The following is a 26,482-nucleotide window of genomic DNA, read 5'->3' as shown; positions in this document are numbered from 1 at the left end:
GCGAACAACATGATATTCACGTAAAAGATCAAAGCAAATTGAAAGACAGTTGGAATGCTGAGACAAAAATTCGGAATGCTATTTTAGATGCTTCAGTCGAGATGGGTTCTTTGAAACGGACGAAGAACAAGAATGAAAGAAAAAGCATTTTAAATAAACTGGCAACGTTATCGTCTAATGAGGCGCATGCAAAAAAACAAATGACAAACAAAGAAAAGTATGACGTTATAAGTACTTCAAAATCTTCTGTCAATACTGAAGAAAGGCAACGTTCGATTACATCTGCAATGTCATCTGCATCTGCATCAACTTCCAACAACATGAATACAGATCTTGACGCGAAATATGATCAAATTAATAACAAAATGTCGACCGCGTCATTGATCACTTCATCAGCATCAAAAGATATTAAAGGAAGAAAAAAACATCTTTCTTCTGTCCAGACATCTTTGCATATATCAAATAAAATAAACGGATGCGATAAAGACATCAAGACTAGAGAATTTATTAGCCAGGCTACTAGTTTGTACAAGGTAAACAAATCATGCATTATTAATGTTTAATAATTCTTTTACAGTAATTATTTTACATTCTTTTAATCAATTTACATTATTACAATGCAGTTAATAATTTATATTAAATAACTATATTGTATAAAATAAATATTATATATATATAATTACTTTTTTTATTTAAAAAATATAAAATACGGAAAATTAATTTATATTAATACGTTATATTGTTTAGGTTTAGTAAAATTTTTAATTGTTGTATTTTATATAGATTATGGACAAGCAAGAAGATAGTGAGATCTTACTGATGAAAAAGAATTCCAAGGGACCTGTTCAAATAGCAAGCTTCAAAAACAGCATACCACCGCTCATTGCATATCGATTAATTCCACGAGAAGTATATGAAAAAATACGTAAAATACTAGCAAATAAGCAGATTTTTTGCACCGATTGTCCGCTCTCAAATATTTCAAATAAGTAATTATATAATATATACATGATACATCATTTATCAATTATTAAATTAATAATTCTATTTTCATAAAATTTTTATATGACATTCTATTTAGATTGTTGTTTTATATAATATAATACATTATATATATTCTATATTTTATAAATTTTCTATATTATTAATATAACGATATAACATCACCAATCGATATTGAAATTATAGCTCTGTGCAAACAGGCATAATATCATCATCATCAAGATTTATCATACATTCACACACATATTCAACAATTTATTTAACATGATTGTCATGATTTATACTGCATTGTAAATAAACATCAGATGAAATTTTAAAAAGGTACTATCCATTATACGGTAAACTTTTTATATAAAACCGATTTTATTCTCATGCTTTTTTTTGAATGATCACTGTAAAAGTAAAGTTTATGTTACAAGAAAAAAATTTATAACTTTTTTGAGACATTTGCAAAATCTGACTGTGTTAAAGCATTATACCTTTAGATATATACATATAAAGAGCTGATGACGGAATAAAAAGCAACCACAGCTATAAAAAGATCTTTCTCCTCGGGGTGATCGCGTAAACGTATAGACCACTGCATGCGTAAAGTAAGGATGACCTCATTCGAAAAAAAGTCTGTTTCTACTTTGGACTTGCAAAGAGCTAAATAGCCGCCGGCGGTTAAAAAAGCGTAAGACGACATTAAAAGATGATCCCTTTGGAAAAATGAAAAACCGACATACGGACAGCAAACTTCAAAGAGATCATGAAACCGAAGATTCAATAACTGTTATTGATGGATGATTCAAAAAATTTGTTGAATAATAAATATAATTTACGAGATACGCATTCATATAGTTTGAGTTACAATTAGAGTTTGTGTCATTTGGTTACTATACAAGTCTCTTTACGACCCTCGAGCCGAGTGCAATTTCATCATCGTCGACTATGTCGGTCATGACCGATAGAAACTGGAAGCATGAAGTGCTACCTTTCTTGTTACATCAGATATAATTGTCTACGGTCGAAACGTTTAACCACAGGATGACATTTTGCGGATAATAACTGTTCATTCATTTTATTTTATGTTCGTAAGATAGTCGATAATGTCAGCGAGTCTGAGATACTTGCCGCTTGAAAGAATAGTTTTCTCTTTCTTTACATTTCTCGATACATCAAAATAAAATATAGGAATTTGCAATCTTGCAATTAGTACATCCCTTCTCAAAATATAATTTCGGGGAAAAAGAATAATTCGATTTATTCGTTGTTTAGAAAAAATATTTTAATATATAATAATAAAATTTTTGTGTGTTATAATTTATATGTATTTTTTGCTTAATTATAACATAATTTAACTACATATAATATACTGTTTGATGGATAATAAAATTTTTACTCACCTCGAAATCCGTGAAGGCTTTGTACGTGAGAACCAGACAACCGCCGAAAAATATACATGTGGCTAAATTTCTGGTATCCGTAAAAGACGTAACCAAAGGAACAGATCCCATTTGCCAATCATGCGAGAGTATAGCCGGACACAGAAGTAACCAACAATTCAACGCCGCCAAGTAGCAAAAAGTCATCAATCTGAAAATAACAACGATACGATTGAATATGTATATGTGCAACCATATATAATTTAACTATAAATAAAATTGTACTTTAAATTAACAATAAAACGCCGACAAACTTGCAATTATTATTATTATGTTAATTTAAAAAAGGCTCTACATTAAATCAAGGAAAGTACTAAGTCGTGACAGAGCCAAATAGCGGTAATATTTTTTTTTTTTTTGAAAAACAATATAATTTAATATATTTCTCACTTAGATATAATAATATTAAAAGAAATAACGGCGTAATTAAGTCACATAGTAAATGAAACAATGTATATCCATTACAAAATTAATTAATTAAAAAACAGCAGAAAACAACAGTTTAGGCTTGATTTTTCAAACCCTCTTCGGCGTAAATAAAGTGAAAGAAGAGTCTAGAACAATTACATAATTAGTACAAAAAAAAGAACAGAATTAGTCAATTAATGATAATGTACAATATTCAAACGGCGATGAGTGAGTCTTACTAATTTTTTTAAATTAATTTTGTAATGGATATACATTGTTTCATTTACTATGTGATTTAATTGTGCCGTTATTTCGTTTAATCTTATTATGTCTAACACAGTGAGAAATAAATTAAATTACATTCGCCCCGATATTTTTTCTCGTCTACATCTCTTAAAGGGGGGTAAAGAGGGGTTTAGAAGTCTCAAAAATGAGAATCTAAATATGTGCCCTGTGCACTAGGTAAAACATTTTTTCGCGAAAAAGGATTAATTTCTATACGCATGTCTTTACGCATCAACATTTTGCGCAGGGGCTCTCATTGCCAGATATATTATTATGTTTGTAAATACTCGGAGCCATATATAGTTTCAAATTATTAAATTACGTTGTTTTAAAAAAAAATATTACCGCTAATTATTATTATGTTAATAATATTCTTTTAATTCTGATCTGATTCAACTGCTTTAAAAATCGTCACACTCGATTGACGAACAGGTTTCCCACCCCGATACTTTTTTTCCGAGAAAAATTGGCCGCTCAATCCTTGCGACGAAGGCAACTTCTTACGATCAGTATTGTCCTCTTGGCACAAGCTGAAGAGCTCGACCAATGGAGCTGAAGTGGTACCCTCCAGTTGCTGACATCGAGGTTCCATTTTCTCACTATCAGCATCTACCGATATAATCACCGATATAACGCTCTCCCCGGTATTTCCACGGCAAGCGTCTGTGAGATCGTCGACGGGGATATTCTCGGTGTATCGTCGCGCTCCCTGGGACGGCTTACTCGGCAAGTCTATTGTCTCGCGAACAAGCCCACCCATACAACGTGCCACGTAACGCGCTGGTAAATATTCGCCCGTGTCGTTGTGAGTGTTAATTCCGACGGCTCATGAGTCCCTCTAATTGTCCTCGGCGCCAGATGTGGCGACGTCACCCAGCATCGGGGCTCTATTCACCGAATAGTCGAAAAGTAAGCGAGTAACATCGAGAAGCGAGGTGTAAGATATTCTAAGCTTACCCACTCAATAAATTACCCAGTTGATACAAGAGAATATACACTTATCTATGTGTACAGATAAGAGAGACATCACATAAATTACAATGGAAATACGATTGTGATTTATAGCGATGTGCGCATAAATTACATCACAATCGTTATATCATTGCACGTTAAATAAATTTTCTCTAGCCATCGTTCTTGATAACGACTCATATGTATTTTGTAATATGACTTTTTAATGTATTCTAATGAAACACAGTTTCATTTAAATAATATGTCAAAAAACGTACTGAGAAGTGTTAAAATTTAAATATAGAGTGGCTCTCTAATGACTCCCTTGACACAAGCAAAATTTACATTTTGTACAGCAATTGTTTTACATAAATGTCTCACGATTTAACGACATTTATCCCTTTGTTATTTCATGCTTGAGCACGTATATTGTACTACTACTTGCTAATTAATATCCATCTCTTGTACAGTTGGAAAATGAAAAATGCAATGTAGAGTCCAAAAAAAAAAAATAAAGACAATGTATTTCAGCTCTGTGAGCGGCCGTCCCCTTCCCGGAATAATTTTTCTCTCCGTTGGCTATCTATATTTTCGTTTCGTTGAAATGATTGATGAGAGTGTGCTTGTGTATCACGAGCTTGCAAGATACAAGAATCGGAAGCTCGTAATGTAGGAATAAAAAATGATCTGAAATATCAAAATAATAATTTTTAGCATATCTCAAGCGCGATGCAATGTATTATGACATGAAAGTATTACGAAACAAGTAGAATTTTTTCGAAAAAATAATCGCGCTTGTGTGTGTTTGTATAGAAAAAGTAACATATATATTATATACTTATACGTCCACTCTTTTTAAAAAATACGAATAAAGATTGCTATAAATCTAAGAATTTTTTTTTTTCTACATTTGTGACTTTTTATAGGCTACCACAGATTCGTCCAAATAAATGTGCCCTTTTCAGAGTTCGCAATTAATAAGAGAGCTATAATAAGCTAGAAACACTTTCTATACTTGTATTTGTCAAATATATATATATATATATATACTCACATATTTTAATTTACAAATTATTTTAAACTTCTTTTTGTTAGAAATTTATTATCTTAAAGTTTATTATCTTTTGCGTTATTTATTGTTTATTATATAAAAAAACATTATGCATTGTAGATGTTGGACTTTTGTGGATTTGGTGCAGGAGAATTAATCAATTGGTTCAATTAAGACTATTTCATCAAGACGGTTCGCGCTAGACACCGTTTCTTACTAGCTTTACGATCGTTTGTCAAGCCAACCAACTTCAGAAAAAGCTTTCTTTTGAAGCTGTCATTCACGTAGAAACGCGATGTCATTAGCTTTTAATCGTACCCTTCCATCAATTTACCCTCTCTTTCATTCAACCGTCCTCTTTTTCCTCTACACCTTCGTGATATGCGGGTATCGATTTTGTCGATGCTCATAAACGGTAAAGTTTTCCACCCGTATTTCTGGGACGTTAAGATATCGTCGGCTTCCAAATTGCATGCATCATGTCAATTTGATAATAATAGATATAAACTTATATCTTTTAAGAGTAAAATTGTACGTGCATGGGAAGGAGAATAAATTAACGTAGAAGTGATTTATAAGCTAAGAATAATGTATTAGACGCATTCGTCTTTATTAACATTTGCTTAGAATGTGTCTGAATAAAGAATGACAATTTCAAAGTACTCGAAAAGATTAATCATGTTTGAGAAATTCATGAAACCAGATGCAAAGATGGAAACTTTAATCGACGCTCGCGTGATAAGTTCTTCGCACCATCGTCCGTTCGTTTCGCTATCGTCGGCACGTAAGAACTTTGATCTCTCGTACATGCTTTTGAATTCAGATGAAAGCAATTTCCCTCGATTACCAGGCCGAGGTGCAAGATAGGCTACGATCGATTCGCACGTGTTCCTAAGCATTCACTTGGTGATTTCGAAGCGAGATTTATTGCATGCATAATCACGCAGCTTCTAAGCACGCGAGCTAGCATCATTTTTCTATGTCAAATTTTTCAGATAGTCACCTTATTTGCATAAAAATGCAATTTCCAAGCGCGAAGTCATGAATCATATAATTAAAAATATATGCATATTTGTAACAATTTGTTAGTAATGCTTTTCACACTGTATCAAATTGAAATGTGAAACTGAAATGTAAGTACATATACGCATTTTGGTTAATGTCCTAACGTCTAAAGATAAAATTTAATGTCTCCATTTAGAAGTATTGCTAACGTTATGTATTTTTCTGTATCATACTAATACTGTTAATATCAAATTTAGAATGAGATAATAAATTATCAATCTTTAATAAAGTAGCACAGTGCATTTTGTTTCGAGACAGTTCGTATTGTATGAATAATCGCGATTTATAAGTATCGTTATGACCGAGGAGAATAAATAGCGTGTCTCAATTTTTTTATTTTTTACATCGTTCTTATCATAAATTATCTTCTACATTATTAATAATATCTTGTATTTTTCTTTTTCCTCTAGATACATGACATTCTGAAGAAAGTATAAGAGATCAACATTGTTGCGTATGAAGTGGTTGATTAGGAAACGACGCGACATCGTGAGAAGAGTAACGATGCGGGAAGAGGTCTCTGTAATAGAGGTTTATTGGCAATTAATCTTGTGAGCCGGATGTGCCCGCTTCGTCGGGCACGATACACTTCCGTCTCAGCGAGCGACCGGTAAACCGACGAGAGATGTATTGCACCATACCACGAAATCAAACGTACGTCCCCTCTCCACTTCCTCCCGTTGATACCAATTCTCCGGTATACTTGCCGTGCGTCCTTGTCAGTTGCATCGGAAGTGCATCGTTCCTGATTGTAAGTTCAGTACTCGCGAGATGTTCGTCAACCTGATTGAGCGATCTAATGTATGTAAGTAGCATTATCTCTTTCTTCGAGTATTGCATTAAATTTACTTGATGCCTAGCACATGAAAGAAATAATTTTTAATGGATGAAGAATTCTAAAAAGCTATAGTAAATTCTTCTTAAGAATCAAATAGATTCTAGGAACATGATAAATTATTAAAGTCATAAAAATATACAAAAAACAATTTTAAATTGAATTATAACACAGGCATTTACTAATGTATACCTGTAAAATTAGAGTTAAAAACTCCCCGGAATGTACATACATGCATGTTTATCTTTTGCAGGACATTAATCATTTTTTCTTGCAAAAATTTCAAAAATGAAAGAATTCTTTTTATACTTCAGTCTTATGGAGAAAGATTTTTCCCTCCTTTTTTATTGAATATTTGTTGAAAAATATAATATCTGTAAAATCATTTTTAGTTATATCAATAGTGCCAACATAAAAATTTAAGTTTTAAAATTTTATTAGTGGATTGTTCGTTGAGCTCACTTCTCCCCTGATACTTGGTAGAGTATCGTGAGATTCCTATCCCTGGGGAGACCTGTCGACCGGAGACCCAGATCCTTTATGATATCTAGGGAATTGCTGCGTATTTGGAATGGACTGATCACGTGAGGATACTGCATTCTTAATCTAAATATCCTATCTGGTGACTTTGAGAGGAAGGGATTCTGTAAAGGAAAAGAAGAACCGTGGTACTTTGTCCCAAAAGAGAACGGAAATCCAAAAGGGAAAGAAAAAGAAAAAGTATATGCCTAATACGTTAAACTTGATTGAAGTGCATCTGTTTCAATACGATATTTCGTTGACAAAGGACAAAGCTGATTATGCGTTACGTAATTCATGTGTTTACTGTAATTATCACGTTTTCGATGTCCATCCAACTATTCAACGTGATATCCTAAATTAGTTCTACGCAAGAGTATCGATTTTCTTTAAAATTTAATAGTTCCATTCTGTTCTGGTAGTATCACAAAGAGGACAATAGCACACATCAGTGCACCGTTTCCATGAATAGTAGTAATTCCGTTATCAAATTTAGCCTCGATGATCGGATTCGCGCGTGCTACGATATTGCGGCTTGATTTTCAATCGACGCTCCAGGAGTATAAATGCGTGCTACACAGAGCTACAAAAAAAGCACATGCTTGCTAATTATTCGTTATCGAAAGTATCATTGAACCACAATAATTGCCTCATTAGAGCTATTATTGTTCATTATTTAAAAGATTCTGTAGACTAAAGAGAAATTAAAATACATTGTGTGATTTTACGCAATGTTAATATTATTCCTTATATTGTTTTAAAACAACTTTTCAAGAAAAAAAAAATATATATATATATACATATATGTATATATTCTTGAATGTTAGTAGATATGATTAAATGAAATTTGAAACATCGTAAAGTAAAAGTTGTGAAATAATTTTTTAATGGTTTTAGCTTACATTGTACCCTTTTTATTTACCTTTTATCTACATAGCATGCTTTATTTTATTAATTATTTGCTTTACTTCATTAGGTTTATAATAAGATTAAATATTTAAAAAAAAACTTATAAAAAGTCAAGACTTAAACTGTCGATTTGAGGCAGTAGCAGAAAAAGTTTTAAATAAAAACAAAGAAGACATTGTCACGATACCATAAATTTTATATATATATAAAAGATCGTAAGATTTTCAATAAAAAATTGACATATTGAAAAGAAAAAAGAATATCGTAAATTAGAAAGTAAAATTAAAAAAGCTATTTCATCTCACAAAATAACTATAACTCAGATTGCAAGGATTTGTAAAATTGATGATTCCTATGACCTATTTAACATTTTACATTTAAGAATAATGAAATTTTCATATTTACTGAAGAAATTTTCATTATTGGAAAAATTTTACCTCTGGAAGAAAGAATAGCTACGTTGTTCTTGTTGGTTTTGCGCATTGGACCAATGCTGTTTGGCTTATGAATTCATCCAAAATACAAAAAAAAGAACAAATTACATTTTTTTTCATGGAATATTTTCATGGAACATAAATAAGTGGCTAAAGAATGACTGTATCAGTTCGAAATGAGACATACCCAACAAAAAAATATCTGAATTCTTGCTTAATTGCGTAAAATGTCTTGCTTCATCATCGCAATATTCATTTAAAAAATGAAATTTTTTGTCTTTATTTGTAATTTAATGCTCAAGAGTAGAAACAGTCAAATAAAAGTAAAAAAATTAATACAGTTATAAATCGATAAATCTAATTATCTCATTTTGTACAAAAAAATAATTTTATATTCAATATAAATAATCAATATTTTTTAATCTGCAGGATATTATTGTTAATTTTCAAAATTGTGCTTTAAATAAATATATGCATAATCCTGTAAACAAAGATAAAAACAAAAATTTAATTTAATTATACACATAGAAGCATTTAAATTTTCTAAACTAGATGTTAATGAATTAGAGATAAAGATAAAAAAAGAAAAAAAAAAGAAAAAACTGAAAGATAAAAGGAAAAGCGAAAGAAAGTTAGTGATTGTCGAAAAATTATTATTTTTTGTGCGTATTTCCATTCTCTTTTTTTATTTTTCTAATTTCTACAATTCGACAAATTGTTTGTCGAAAATTTTTAAAAATTGCATATCATCAACTAGTTAAAATAAATTACGTTTATTACATTGCAGACAATATAAAAATCGTTAATTCTTTGAATACGTAAATTTTTATGATGTATCAATTGCTATTTTTTATGTCGCCAAAAAAAATGTAAACTTATTTTTGTACTTATATATGTATATTAAAATATACAGGGAAAGAGAAACTTATTATTATTAATTATTAATGACTATGTTTCGCGAATCTGAACGTAACTGAACTTTCTAAACTTGTTTACTTTATTTTGATATAGTTATAGTTATTGTATAATCGATATATCTGATATTGAAATATACAGGATATCTGAGAATTAATGAAGGAGTTTCGATTGATTTTTTAACATAGCAACTCAACTTTTATTACCTAATATTCAGTAAATTTCGATATTAAATTTTAACATTCTTCAATTTGTACACTCGATCCAGAACATGGCATAATTCCTGTTTATATAATTTTATCTCTGAGTTAGCATAAATCTTTAATTTTCACACTGTACATAATATTTTTTCATGTGTTCCTAAAAGAAAAGCGTCGATGGACGAGGCTAATTACGTTTTATAGTTGGTCGAGCACAAATATGTGTCGTCCAACTATAATATAAAAGAAAAATAAAAATAATCCGCAAAGAGTAAGTTAATCCGAACGTTAGTTTACCCAATTTATGTAACGCAATAAATCTTTATACAATAAATCTTTTTATTTATAAAATATTTAAACAATATAAATATTCTTCAACGTGACTTTTTGTCCAAAATTATTCTTGAATAATTGAATGCTCTCAATATATTTATACTAATAATACTTGTTATAATTTTTTATGATTTATTCACTAAATAACAATTGAATATCATGTTATTTAATATTATTATATTATTATTGTTAGCATATCTATAAGATTACAAAACTAAAAGCAACGATTTATACAAAGGCAAACTTTTAGCTAATGGTGCGTTTATCTCCAATAAACTAACGAATTATATCAATAATCAAGTCAGTGATTATTGATGTAATTTGTTAGTTTATTAGAGATAAACGCACCATTAGCCTACAAATTATTAATCCAAAGAAAGGAAATCATATGATTTCAAAAATATGTAAAATAAATATATATGTCATTTATATATATATATATAGAGGCATCTTAAATAAAATTATTTACATTTCACTAAAGCAATTTTTCAGTGTAACAATGATATAATTTTTCAGTGATCTTATTTTACAATAGAATTGGAACAAAACACGTTCTGTGTAGTTGTTTGTTGTCCTAAATACACTTGTTTTCACTATGTTTGTAAGTATATTCTCATTCGTGCTAATTATAACATTTTCAAATTTTTTCAAATTTCTTTCATAAATGTATTTTAGATTTTGTACTTTTGTAATTTTAATGTTTTTGGTCTATTTGCAAACATTATTTCAAAAAATATTTTTGAGTGTTTATAAATATAGTTAGATTAAGTAAGGTAAAAAAAACATTGTATAAAACATGCAAAGTAATCAGAAAAGCATTGAAGCAAAATCATAAGAATAATTTTACGATTTTTATGTTATGTTGTATCCTTTTTCTCACATAGCATGTCAGCAAACGAATTCTCTCGCACAAAGTTTCTTTATTAAACTTTAATTTTCTATTAACAAAATACATGTATGCAATACAAATGTACTCTAGAAATAAACTGTTTTAAATTTTATTGATCACACATTATGCATATAAGTGTACACAAAAATAATGTATACAGTTATCATAAAATATCTGGGAAAGGGAACGGTGACGCAAGTGTCTCTTATTCGCTATCCATAGATAATTTAATATACATAAATAGAAATTAGGTTTTATTTTAGGTTTAACTAGATTTAAATTTTTTGTCGATTAATGACATTCTACGTCTCTCAGTTCGCTTCTATTTAATATTATTTCATATATTATTTTGAAAAACTTTTTTTTCAAGAAAATATTTTTAAATGTCGATAGATATAATCGAGTAAAACGTTTGAAACATTGTACAGTGAAAATCGCGAGAATAATATTATAATACAATTTTTATTTTACAATGCATTGAGGTCTCTATCAAGAAGATCCCAATTACATACTTATTAGACACATAATAGAAAATAAAAAAGAATCTTTAGAGTTAAAATCTAAATTCGAGAAGAAGCATTAAAAATTATTTTTAAAAAAGTAGAATTATGTTGCAGATCACTAATGTAAATTACAAAAAATTATGAAAAAAAGTAAAGAAGATTAAAAATTCTCAAAAGAACACTTAAGAATATGACGAATTACCAAAATCAAAAAATGAAATTTTCACATTTGAGAAATTTTCGTTATTGGAATAATTATGTCTCTAGAAAAAGTCTCAACCATTTTGTTTTTGCCAAATTTGCGCATTAAAATATTTATTTATTGTTATTCTGACTTATGAATTCGTATCCAGAATACAAAAATAACAATCAACATCCTGACTCATGAAATAAACATAAAAAGGCGAACGAAAAATGACTGACAATTCGAAATGAGACAGCGAAAAAATTTGGCTAATTGCAAAAAAAAAGCTCTCAACATTGATGAGCACATCGCAATCTTTTGCATCATTCGATAGAAAGAGAATATTTCGAAAAAAAGGAATTACAATTGCAAGAATTTCAGAACCAAGTACTTCAAACACTCATCTCTAAAGAGAATATGATCCCATTTCAAATTTCCAATGTAAGTATCATTTCAGGTATGTAATTACATCATTTCATAATTATTTAAAAGATTAAAAGTTTATATAAAAGATTTTTTTTAAACATATTTTTATTGACATATTCAAATATATATATGTGAGATTTTGTGCGCTGTTAATATTATTTCATATATTGTTTTGGAAAACTTTGTTTCAAGAAAATATTTATTCTCATACCAATAGATACAATCAGACAAAATGTTTGAAGCATCATAAGGTGAATTAATATGACGATTAATTAATATAACAAAATTAATATTATATTACGATTTTTATTTTGCATCCCTTTTATCCATCATATTCCATAGCATGTTTTAACTATTTGCTTCATTTCGTTTAAGTTCATACAATATTCGCATATCAGACAAAAGATAATAAATCATTTAAAACTGAACGAACAGCTTGAGGAAGCAATAGTAAAAGTTTTAAATGGAAACAAAGGAGAAAAAGTTGTTGCACGAAAATGTGGATTTGATTTAGAGAATATCTTACTTTAAAACAAAAGTTCATATTAAGAGAAAAAAAAAGAATATCTTGAATCAAAAGATAAATTTAAAACGTTACTTCATCTAAAACAGAAATTACATGTAATGTTACAAAAAAATGTAAAATTAATAAATATATATATATATATATATATTAACTATGTACAGAATATCGAAATTTTAAGAAATCAGAAAATTCATACGAATGCAACAAAGTTATGTTAGACGCTAGAGTTTCCACATTTACTCAGGAATTTTCATTAATGCAAGTCTCTGGCAAAAAATCCTCATAATCAAACGATTCAACAAGGTCGCATAATAACAATAATATTTTGCAGACTAAAAAATCTTGTTTTGTACATAATAAAATAATTAGATATGCTGAGTTTGTTGACTCATCGTTGTATTAATTTTTGGAATTATTTAATTGATTTTACTCTTGATTAAATATTGTTTATAAATCATCACTCACAACTTTTATCGCGTTTGCGCATTGGAATACCTACTCTGGCTTATAAATTTGTCTGGAATATGAATAACAATCGATATCCTGATTCATAGAATTATAAAAAAGTAGACGAAAAATAATTGACTTTGAAATGAGACATAGCGAAGAAATTTTTAAATTATTTGCTTCTTGCATAAAACAATTTTTGCCATTATTACAATTTTCGTTGTAAAAGAAAATGAAGCTTTCCATCTTTATTTATAAACAATATTTAATGTCCAAGAGTAAAATTAATTAAATATTTCCAGAAATTAATACGACGAGTGCTCAACACACTCAATCTACAATAATTTAAATAATAATAAATAATTTTGTTTCTTGAAACCTTTATTTGTTGTGTTTAAATATTTTATATCTATTGTACTGCGTATGTTTTGTATCTTTCTTTTAAAAATATTTTTTGATTAATTATTGTTACGTAAAATTAATTACTGTTTGTACTGCCAGCGCTGTTATTATTTCAGCTAACAATAAGTCAAATTAACGATTATTTGTCTTACTGAAGAACAGAAAAAGGATCGATGAGTACAAAAGAAAATTAAGAACGACGTAGATATCATACCCAATTTAATTCACGTTTTTTTTTTATCTAAACGTACTTTCTTTCTTTTGCTTCCAACTTATCTAGACATTGCTCTTCGATTGAATTTTCTTCTTTCGCTGTTAATGACGGAATTCACATTAATTCGACTTTTGTAAACCGTTTTAACTGAATACACACGCGCATCGGGATTCTCCTTCAAATTGTAAAGAGAAGAATAATTACCGGAAAGCGATAACGTCTGCTGTTTACAATTAGAGTCGTATGTTTCGGAATATAAACGCGATAAAAACATATCAACAAGCTCATAAAAAATTGTTATTAATTAAGAGCACATTTGATCGAATGGTATGGCGAAGATATTATTGTACCTATATCCTCTTATTACCGTATATACAATTCCAATAATTACTATTATTTATTCATCCTACGTTGCGCTACTTAATTGCCGCGTTACAGAACAGTTTTTAATTATGCTTCATTAAGTATATTTCTCCCGATTATTTTTTGCACATGTATACGTTACACTAGATTTGCCAAAGCGATAATTATCAGTAATGTGTGTTCAATAGACTATGATCAGATGGAATTCATGTAACACGAAATTGGATTGAAACGCTATTTCGAGAATAGTAGCAATAGTTACATGCTTCATTGTTCATGACTGATACATTCATTAATACCTACTAAACCGTAAAATTATGACGTTATTAATTTCGCGATAAAGTTACTTTTTAAGCTGTTAAATGTATTTTATATTAACATTGTTATAATTAATATAATGTAATATAATTATTTTAACAGACACCCACACACAATTACGAAGATAAATCTCACTGTTATAACTATGTTCAATCGCGTATAAACTTTGACCACGTATGTGTCCACACATTATTTCTGATATATCCACAGAGTAGTTTCGAACTTTGTGACGAAGGCCAAAATTAGAGCCATTAATACAGTCTCCTGTAAGTTACCTGCGAACATTAAGCATTCTCTACTTTAAAGCTTTTAAAGATTAATCAGCTTTTCATATTGTTCCAAAATATGTATTTTATAGTTAGTTTAAACGCGATTATAAATACACTATAAACAAATATACTTTAAACAAATATAAATATAAACTAATAACAAATAAATATAAACAAAACAATAAAGGTGTGTATTTTATTCTATCGGTGAATGCAACTCCTGTATATCATCTCTGGCCTATTTTCTCATCTCGACATCGTAAAAAATAGCGCACTAACATGAGTGAAAATTTAAACGGAGAAGCAGGAAACACGGAAACCTTGATGCCAATAGTGCAAAGTGAGAAAATTGGTGTAGGTGGCTTTCTACACAGATAATTTGTGACGTGCAATTTAGATTTTCAACCATCCGGATAGAATAGGGTTATAACCGTTTCGCAGTAATTTACTCGACTTCCTCCCTCTTCGGCTGACGAACGAGTAGAGCCGGAAGCGGCGAGATTGATTGATCGAAGGTGAAGCATCGTCTCGCGTTCGCGGCAGAATGCGCCGTCAGTCTTGGTTACTAGCATACGGAAACTGATGACGATTCAGTTCTGTTGCATACGAACGCGTCAGAATGGATTCAGGAAACGCGTATACGAAAGCCACGTTTCGATTTAACTATTCCACTACCATCTCTGTCTCTCCCTCTCGTCACGCTGATATCTCCTCTGGTCTCTATATTTCTACGACTGTACGCGTCATGTTATAATGAATGGAAGATGTCGGAATGGATTATAACGTATGGAGTTTCGGGTTTCGGTGAAATATCCAGGGTTCAACATGTAACCATGTCAGATATACGTCATTGAGCATTGTCAACGACACTTTCCCTCCATGTCTCGTTGTGATATAACCGTTTATGTAACTGCCGAATTATAATGATGTATACGATAAACAAAGTCTTTAAGACTTAAGATTTATAACTCACTAATAACTTATATCTCTAATTTTTATCTTGCGAAAAAATAGGATTTTATCAATACGTCAATTTACTTTGATAATGTCGCTCTAAATCAGATAGATTATAATGATTTAGTGTGATTACACACACGCACCCACACATTATTGTCGCTACAAAATAAATGTGGACGATTCAAGCATTGAATCGAAGTAAAAAAGAGTTTAGTATTAAAGTCAGTATATTATTACATCAATTATGAATTTATTATTGTTGTAGAATTTCAAACCGATTTTAATATTCATTTCAAATGTAAATTTATATCAGGTTATTCTCGTTATATCAATGTATATATATATATTAAAATTTTAAATATAAATCTTTAGATATTATGCAGAATGACGTGATCTAGGTATACGAATTTTGAATGTCGGATTTATTTAATAAATTTATATTAAAGTATATATATATATATATATATATATATATTTTAATAAATTTACATTAAAATTTATATTAATATATATTACTTGTAGCGCATTTTATATAATACATATAACATATACTATAGATATATGTGCACATATGCGTGAAATGGAACTTAGGGATTGATAAGAGTATTAAAATGCAGTCACATAGAAACTGCTGGAATATCTTTCTACTTGGTAAAAAAACATTTAAATAGACAGATAATTCAATGATTAGTCAAGAATTCGATATTATGAAAATTATCGTATCGTGTTAGAATTTTAAAATTAAAAAAATTGAAAAGACGTGAAGAAAGAGATTTTGACCATGTTTACAAATCTATTGAAAGTAAACTAACAATAAGAAAATTACTTTATTTACATTTACAGCATCTAAAAGTATTTAAGAAAGCTTGTTTATACTTTTTTTTCAAAAGTTTCTCTTATTTCAAATAAATTATTCTTATCAAAATTATTACATACTTTATATCAATAGCTATTTTGATATCACTATCAAAATTATATCATTTTGATTACTTTAATGGAAAATGTTTAAAATGTTTGAAAATTTTTAGTGTTTAGTGTAAATTTTTAATTTAATTTGATCTTGTATTAAAAAAATTTGTATGTAAAATTTGTATTATATACAAAAAAAAGTAATGGAAATTGTAATAATTCGTTACTTTTTGAAAAAAAGAACGGTAACAGTAACTAGTGACTTTTATAAAATAACTTTCTCAACTCCGTATATATATATATATATATATATATTTTTTTTACACGATACTTATAATAACTTGATCCCATTTGAGATTTTAATTTTATTTTGTCAAATTTAGATACAAGAAAGTACGAAGATATCGAATTATGACGTGGATGGTTGTTTTTTCCGAAATTCATAGACATTAGAACGGTTTAATAACTGTTTTGTAATTATGTGAGATTGTATATATAGTGTGTTCTCTACGATAAATATCATATATCTCTACTACTTTATGTATGTATTGTTGTACGCATGTACATAAAGCCATGTATATTCCCAGAACAATAATATTCCGCATGTAAATCCCTGTTGCATTTTGCATTACATTGCATTATCAAACAAAATATCAGTGACACTGGCGGTAAATCGGAAAAGTTAATACAATTGCAAAGCCAGCATTATTATGAGCGAGAAATCCTTTAAGTCGTTAGATTTATTCTATTTCTTCTCAGTAATGATGCATTATATTCAAACGTCGTTAAAAATGTAATAATACTTTATTACTGTTTTATTGCAAATTATTAGAGAGCAATTTGCTAACGTAATGACAATTATACACATATACAGTTAGAATGTTTCATTATATCATAATTATTATAAAATATTATAATATACATATATAATATAAGAAAGTCAAATTGCTGTATTAAATTTGATTTTTATAACTGTAATCTCATGAATATATCGGCCTTAGTAATGTAAATATTATGTCTGTTCTGTAATCTCTGAACCGTGAAATACCAATGACACATCTCGTTGGGGAATCACCGTGTTTATCACTGAGCAATATCCCCACTATTATCTATAATTTTGTGAAGACTTTACTATATAAAGCGCACATTTAACTTATTTAACATTATTCTATAAGATTTGACGCTCAGAATTCTTCAAGATGAAGATCTACGTATTCGCCCTTTTGGTCGTGACTGCAGTCGCCATCGCACTACCTAATAAAGGTATGATCAAAAACTAAATATAGATATTTAATATAATTTCATAATTTACTCTCTTAATAAAAATATACGGAGAAATGTTTGTACATAAATAATGATTTTTTATAAAATATGTTACACGCGTGTGTAAACGTTTTCTTTTTTATACATTAAAAATAATCTTTAAAATTGTATTAAGTCTATATTTATACAATAAAGTAGTGTTATTAATTGCATGCAAAATCTTTAAAGTAACTTTTTAAATTATTTACTTTGTATTTTTGTAATTTTAATATTTTAATATTTTAAATAATTATAGTTATTAAAAATAACTATATTTATATTATCTTTATATTATGATTTTGTTTTGATATAATAACATCATTTTCTTTTTATTTATTCTAGATCCAGATAATAATACATCGATGGACTTGTCGCAGAAAGAAGACGAATCTTTGGAATTACCAGTGACGCTTGTCAAAGAACATCATCGCACACGTAGATTTACTTGTGATCTTTTATCTGGTGCGGGAGTTGACCATAGCGCTTGTGCTGCTCATTGCATTCTCAGAGGAAAAACCGGAGGAAGATGCAACAATGACCGTGTTTGCGTGTGCCGCAAGTAAGTCATGATTCGCACGAATAATTATAATCTTATATTTTCGTTTATAATGATAGAATAATCATAATAATTCGATTAATATTAACACATTGTACGTTGAAACTAATAATTAAAAATGGTAATTCTTTTTTCCTGCATACAATGTGTTAAATTCTTGTTGAATACTGCATTGATAATAAATGGAAAATTAGCACGTCGTATATCGTAGATTTAATAACAATTCAAAGAGAGAAATGTGTATAAAATGTCAAATTATTTTAATTCTGTAATAACGTTTTCTTCATTATTTTCATTATTTTTAGAAGTTCGTGGGTTGGCTAAATCCAGCTATAAAAATCTTTCTTTTAAAATTAAAATGATAGAAGTTTAATGGATATACATGTATGTATGTTGCGTATAATTCAAACATTAAGATTTTACTAACATTATTTTGGACAAATGTATATATCAGAAATTTATCTATAATAAAATATACTTTCAATATCTAAAAACAATATATTATATGCTTATATATATGTGCGTGTATGTGTGTATGTGTGTGTGTGTGTGTGTGTGTGTATGAATATTATATAAATATTATAATAATATATGATAATGTAGGGACGCGATACATACAGAAATACCATTTGAGTAAGAAAGCCGACGATGCGGTTTACCCAAAGTGCTCTTAGAGGTCATAGAGAATTTATGTCATGCCGTATCAGTTAGTCTGAGACATTCCGCGGCTTCGGAGCTCGGTGTAAATGCGTGCTGTTAACCACACTCTACATCTTTAAGGCATCTCGGATCTGCCTCTGAGGCATCGTATACAGTGGAGCGGCGAAATTTCGCGGTCCTACTGACTTAATGTCCTCTAAAGTGGTTAATGGATAATTTAACGTCGTTGCATAACCCGACGTAGATATATCTATAGAGACAGGTGCGTGTCGAGGTAGCGACACTATGAATGACTTATATCTCTCGTGTATCACGTGTTGATGCTTGTAAAATGTAAGCGACATGAAACGAGATATAATTATGTCAAAATGTATAAAGTTTACTCAGCAAATAAACATAATATAATCTTATTAAATCTTAATGCTTAATTCTCGAATAAAATTATCTTATTTACAATTATAAAGTTATAAACGCAAATATGTTAGTTCCAAAATCTATATAAGCATTAACATTTTCTAAATCAAAATTCATAAATAACTTGGGATGAAACTAGACAATCGAAAAAACGAAATCAAATAATCTCTCCTATTCTATACATAATAATCATGAAATTTTACAGAAAAACCCAAATAACGTATGCCTTTTGTTAAAAGTAGATACACATATATAGTGACGATTTTCCTCATTCAAATTAAGCAAACCGCAAAGTATTGCGCTTGAATGATCAATTATATTTAGCGTTGTTAGAATAGATACTTATTTATATTTATTTTGGTTTCTATGACAATTTTCGGTTTCTAAAGAAGACTTCATGTATCATTATTCTCTGTAAGTCGTTCATGTCTACATATCGTTTACTATATTTCATATATTATATCTCTGTTTTTGAAGGAAATAAATTCAACAACTTTAATATCAAGAATGCTTTTACTCTCTAAATTTTTTTGGTCAGCTTTGCTATCGTTTACTATCTCTTTGTACCTTCCACCGAAAGTATAAAATAAAATAAGGCCTATATATATAGAGTGAGTAATCCTGGAAACTATTATTGCACTCGCGCTTGTATGTACATACACAAGCGCAATGCACCACACCGCGCGCGATCTACGAGCTACATACATATATACCAAGCTACCGACAGACATTCCCGAGTCTCGAAACATCCACTCGTCTCTCGAGTATCGGCTAATTGGATACTCCGCAGCCGACACCCGCGGCGACATTTTCTTTTTACAACGCTTCTTTCTTCTTGTCCCTTGTCTCTATTCGTCGCAGCCTTGTATTTCTGTTTGGTCTCACCGTTTCCCGACCTGAGAATAGTTGAAACATGACTATCTCTGAAAGACTATGCTGTAAAAAAATTCTATTCCAAGATGAAACGCGGTTATATAAACTTTAGCTACATTTCTCACTTGAATTCTATAAATTTTACCGTGAGTAATAAAAGCATATTGAAGAAAAACCATCGCAATTCATTGTACAAGGTATAGATTATAAAATCCACCGCGCAAGAAACATGTTTAAGTTACGGTAACGATATTGCGTCAGTAACAAATTCTTTGATGTAAAAGTGAAAGAGAAAAAAAGTCATAAAAGCTGTTTGATATCATCTTCGTTGCTTTGTTCTCGTATAAAGTATAAAATTTACTAGCCCCGGGGATTTTCGTTAAAGAACAGTGCCTCTGGATATAACTAATTACGCGCACTCAGCGGTGTCGTCGCAGTAGCTTTGTCAGAGGCATTTTGTCTCTACGCCAAAATTTTCACTGTTCACGAAGTCCTCTGTCCACGTACATTTTCATTGGCTTATGAGAGATAGTATAATCACGTTATGATTGTTTAGTTCGTTTCCATTATATAGTTACGTAATTAACTATAACTGACACCTAATGTCGCTTTAGAGTCATTGTTTTGAAAAACAATTAAAAAATATGCTTCTGAATAAATTTTACAAGACTTACTCACGACTTCTTCTCGTTTAAGGTAAAAAAAATGATACCTATTCTTCCGGGATATATACTTTCGTTCGATTATCCAGAGAAAGAAGTTTATTTTAAGTGGCTATATATTTAACGCTCTGATTATAAACATCTCATAAACGTTAATGTTAATTATCTGCACCGAGTATATCATCGAGCAATCTTTACGGTGAACTCGTGACACTAGTTTATGGGGAGGAGGGCGAAATTCCGAGAAGGCGCGCAGGTGCATGAATAGGACATAAATTATGACAAGAGTATACAAAGTTAGCTACAGGAAAGTACTTACAGCGAGAAAGAAGCGCATATGTCCGTAGTTGACTACCGGTATTAACTGAGCGTGGTGTGAGCATTCGCATACAAAAATATACCCCAAACTGTAAATCTGTCTTGCTAGATTAACGTGTATGTGTGTGTGTGTGTACATGTGTGTAAGAAACAGTTTTATATATTCATACATAATTCTGAGCTCGTGCATTTTATAAACCACCTTTTTTCGCTAACTATTACAGGAATATTAGGGACATACGACAATCAACAATATAATAAGAGTAATAATACTTTTTTACTCTTTGAATATATTATTAATTACAATAATAAAACAAGATTAAACAAGATACGAGATTTAACAAGATATATTAACTATAACTAATAAATGAGCAGCCACTCTCCTATGATTCTGACATAGAGAAAGGAGAAATGGGAGACTTGAGCTTAACGCCATTTACTGCGGAAACTTCCGATCATGAGAATTAATCGCCCGGCAATGAGGCGACCGCACGAAAACTGATCCATGGATTTAACGTTCTGATGGATTATGCGGATAGAGAACAATGAATATAAGTTCCATTATCTTTCGCTGGCAATCGATATTAACGTCCTTTATATATATTGTTTTATTGTCTTAAAAAGAGTTGCAAATAAAATTAAAATTACTCTTTATTTCAAATCAATTTTATCCAACTACAAAATTTTCAAATCTATGAATAGCAATATATAACAAGCGCTATATAATATTTTTTTGCTTTTTGGAGGCCACTATTGCAACATGCAGCAAAATACTTTGTGCGAGCAAATTGGGATACGCGATATTAAAATACAGAGAGTAATACTTCAAAGATGATTGAACAGGACTCTCAGTAAAATGGCCGTGAGAGCAGATACAAATTTTCTCGTAACAATATTCTCGGTCAAAGGATTACGTCATAAAGACATGCTATTATACATACAGCGTTGGGGAAATAGAAGCGAGAGAGGGGGAGGCGCTATATTACACTCTATCGTTATCAGACATGCATGAAGTTCTATCACTCGTGCATGATTGCGAGCACACTATAAATGACTAGTGCTGCATACGTTTGCATTTTCGCATAACGTAGTTCATAAATATGAAAGTAAGTTTTGAACATCCTCCTTGAAGAAAATCGCGTCAATACGCGACAACATGGTTCGACTGCTGGCTCTCGCTGGATCGCGCGATATTCCAATGTGATTCTTGCCCAATTTAAAATCTACACGCGTAGTCGACAGCAACATTCGCCTATTGTTAAGAATATTCCAAATTTTTCAACAATTTACTGTCATTCACAAATTGAATAAAGTAAATGTTGGAAAAAAAAGTTACCCTCAGTGCGCACAAAACCGTTCGCAATTGAATGGAACTGTGCATGATTATTCTAACGCTTCTCTATCATGGATAAAATTCAAAGTGCACTTTGTCATTCTGTGGGCAATGTTTCGTCGCATCGAGAATTTCTCGTTTTATAATTCAAATGCACCGTTACACAGAACAGGACAAATTTTCTACAAATTTGTTTTATACGTATTATCGCAAACTATTATATATGTACAACATTTTAGGTGTAGATGCACCAATTTTTTATGCGCGCATGTTACACGATGCTATAAAAAACAAAAGAAATATCAAAATATCAAACGGAGAGGAAAGTGGAACAATCTTTTTATGAGAAAACTTACGTTAACCATTTATAGCGTATTTCTTCTGTTTTCTCTCCAAGATATTCCACAGTTCTCTTAAGAAAGGTAAGCTGTTTTATAAACTTATAAATCTCCCTAGTATATATATTTCAAACATACAAACGTAAAGAGAAGAAGTTTTAAGTTACTATACTGCATAAATTCCAATGAACTCCTGCGGCGATTTAAAAAACACAATAAAATTGCAGTTATTTCCATGAACTGGTTCTGTCATCGTTATAACGACGTTATGTTTTTCTATTCGGTATACAATCCAATATGCTGCTTTAATCATAAAAAAATTAAATTATTTGCTAATGCTGTTCAATTCAACACATTACAATATTCGTAAAATTATACGACAAAGTATAGCCGTAGATATGTAAATATTCGCAGTCTAGAATTGATCGAATATTGCAAGCACAATTATACCACATGATTATTATTTAAAACGTTCATAGCTTATAATAATTACATTTAGCTATATATATATATATATATATATATAGTGAGAATGGCAGATTTGACAGAGACAAATCAGATCCCACTCCTTAATTATTTCCTACAATAGACCGTGCTATTCTGAGGAAAATCTAACAAACATAGAGAAATTTTAAAGATACTTCGTCGGGTTGGGAAGAGTTACATAGTAATACTTGTAATGTGTTCGCACCATCTTCCACGGAGACTGTCTACCGTGTTAATATTTTACGACGAAGCCGGCGCAGACTATAGTGGAAATGACACGCGTGTGGCGTCTATAATATCATTGTACATGAGTACAGCAATAGAACGAGACACATGGGGCGGGCCCGTCCTGGAATTAATCATCGCGAAGACCGTGCACGATATATATACGAGTCTGTCGTAACCGGCAGGATCCTTTAACGATATCATTTACTCTGTACTCCGTAAAGCCCGCCGCAAAATCTCCGGCACTTTCTAACGCACTTTCGCTATTCTCTCGACAGCGAACACCCGACATCTGAGGCTCGCTTGAGGGGATGCGCTATCATAACGCATTTACGTCATACCTACAATCAACTTGTAAGTGAAATAATATTTTCTCGATCTCAGGATCACCAACGTCGAGGTCCGCAAATTAGGAATCACAAAGCTTAGACCGGTTAGTTTTTTTTTTTTTTTTTTTTTTTTTTTTTTAACGACTAGTATACTTATATTGAATACGCATGTGTAAAGTTGGAAAACTTGTTCGTGTAAAAAAGTTATCGTTTTTTTCTACAGCGGTATAAAATTGCGAAGCGTGCGTCCCGCGAAGCGAGATTGAAGCGGCACGTGTGCATCCTGCATCGTAACAAGCAAGTCGTAATTGCCCGTTGTCAAGAGAACGCGTTGTTTCGAGCTCGCGTTAATAACGGACGAGCGCGGTATGATTTATATCGTAGCCTATTTAAGTGGCGATTAGCGCTTCGTACCAAGTTACGCGCGTGCCAGTCGTCCGCTTAACAAGCTTAAACTTAAATTACCGTATATTAATCGCGCAGCATCGGGGGATCTAACGGAATAGCCACATCTGAGCGGTCGAACGGTACACGCGATCGCAAATATACTCGCCCGACATTCCCGGAATCTCCTATAATAACGTATAATTGTATTAATCGAAACCTCGTACGACATCTTGCCGGTAAATTTGCTTGAGTTGCAACATGACTTACGAATACATGCTGTCACGTATGTGTCGCGCATACATCCTCATACATACATATTTGACGGCAAAGATATTTCGAGGCTAAGGGACGGGGGTTAACAGAAGGAAAATAGAATCCTAAGGGAGACGTGAAACACTCGCGGAAGTACAGAAAGACTGTTCCGATGTAGGCTTGCGCGATCATAAATTCTACGAAACGACGGTACATCCAGCCAAATTATACATTGCATAAAATATTCCGCCCAGTTTCTAGCCCGAAAGTATTTCGTATGAGATAATATCCTCTTTTCTTCCGGTCTGTTTCTGCTCTTTTATTCGGTCTTTTATTCGCTTGACTATAGAGAAAAAGAGGGTGGGAAACTGAGATTGTAGAGAAGGAAGATGAATAAATAGAAGGGGAAAAAAAGGAATGCCCCCAATATATTACTATATGTCAGACAAATGGCAAGAGCACGACTGATGGAAATAAAACAATGTCTCTATATGTTAAATTATCGAATAATCGCTGTTTCAAATCAATAACTAGAATTCTTGTGTTTTGTAATGCCGTTTCCGCGTCGACAGTGAGAAACGAAAGTGCAACGAGAAAATGCCGCATATAATTAGCGTTCCTTTGTCAGTCGTGTTGGAGAGAAGAATCTTACGGTTGGGTTGTGCACGGCCATGTATGAAAGAAATTCACGGAAACGCGGCTTTCATCATGAAAATATAATGGTATGACTAATTAGTTTTGTAAAGTGGGGAGAGGCTAATTGCATTACGTTTATAACTGCTTCGAAAGACACGCCTCTGCAATTAACATAATTTTCCTTGACTGTAAAAAAGACTTTTTGTGTTCTACACTTATATAAAAATTAAAAAATCAAACAAAGTGATATATTCCATAGTTCTACCATGAATGAGAATAGTGCAGCGACGAGAGTTGCACGTCCTGAGAATCACATCTTGTGATCATTTCCATTTTCCATCTGCATGAAACGTCAGGATACGTCCGTTCCTTGTGAGGCGTAATAGATACGACGGTCATATCGTTGAACTATGGAAGATAGAGGGATCGGATTTATTGGACATGTTCAGCGAGTCGTCAAATCGGATCGTACATTAGGAAATTTTTTTCACTGATATTCGTCGAATCGAAATGCCTATATCGCGTCGCTAAAAAAATTTAAAAGTAAAAAAAACACGAGTGACATCGAATGGCTGAAAGCTGCTGCGAATATCACCACAGTGGTATCACCAATATCTCGAGCTTCGATGAAATCAACTGAGAGATTTTTCGAATCGCACCAAGAGTTGTATCGAGCTCAGATTCTTTGATGACGATACTCGAACGAATCGGCGTAGCAGGACGCGGCGCGAATCTATTACAAGCAGGCAATTGGAGTGGAAAAGTTGGGCAGACGAGACTCTCGGTTTAACCCGAGCACGAATTGAAAATCTTTCTCTGGCAGGTAGTCTACTGATGCTTGAACTTCGAGACGTAACATAGTTAAAGGCTACTAAAAAAAGAAGACATTTTAAATCAAGCATCTAAGCTTGAATAAAAAATAGTTTTCTACAGATATTTTAATATTTTCTTTTTATAAATAATCTTTCAT

The 26,482-nt window shown here is 31.0% G+C and overlaps 2 protein-coding genes across 3 annotated transcripts in view; one reads left to right on the top strand and one right to left on the bottom strand.

The window, feature by feature from the left end:
* Positions 1–26,482, bottom strand: part of LOC140673636 (protein O-mannosyl-transferase TMTC1-like) — a 141,330-nt gene that overhangs the window by 35,121 nt on the left and 79,727 nt on the right. For both annotated transcript variants that reach the window (XR_012048079.1, XM_072906720.1), the window contains exon 7: positions 2,391–2,580. Coding sequence is in view for 1 of the 2 variants with exons in the window: in XM_072906720.1 (XP_072762821.1) it covers positions 2,391–2,580 (190 nt within the window). In the remaining variant the exon portion in view is untranslated. The remainder of the gene's footprint in view (positions 1–2,390; positions 2,581–26,482) is intronic.
* On the top strand, positions 17,845–19,990 carry LOC140673643 (defensin-1). The gene is made up of 3 exons (XM_072906738.1): positions 17,845–18,004; positions 18,386–18,602; positions 18,905–19,990. The coding sequence occupies exons 1-3, from the start codon at positions 17,941–17,943 to the stop codon at positions 18,921–18,923; spliced, it is 300 nt and encodes a 99-aa protein (XP_072762839.1). The 5' UTR covers positions 17,845–17,940; the 3' UTR covers positions 18,924–19,990.

This window comes from Anoplolepis gracilipes, chromosome 1, assembly GCF_047496725.1.
Source record: "Anoplolepis gracilipes chromosome 1, ASM4749672v1, whole genome shotgun sequence".
Lineage (NCBI taxonomy): Eukaryota > Metazoa > Arthropoda > Insecta > Hymenoptera > Formicidae > Anoplolepis > Anoplolepis gracilipes.
The sequence above is the reverse complement of the archived record's forward strand: the minus strand, read 5'-3'. Positions and strand labels throughout refer to the sequence as shown.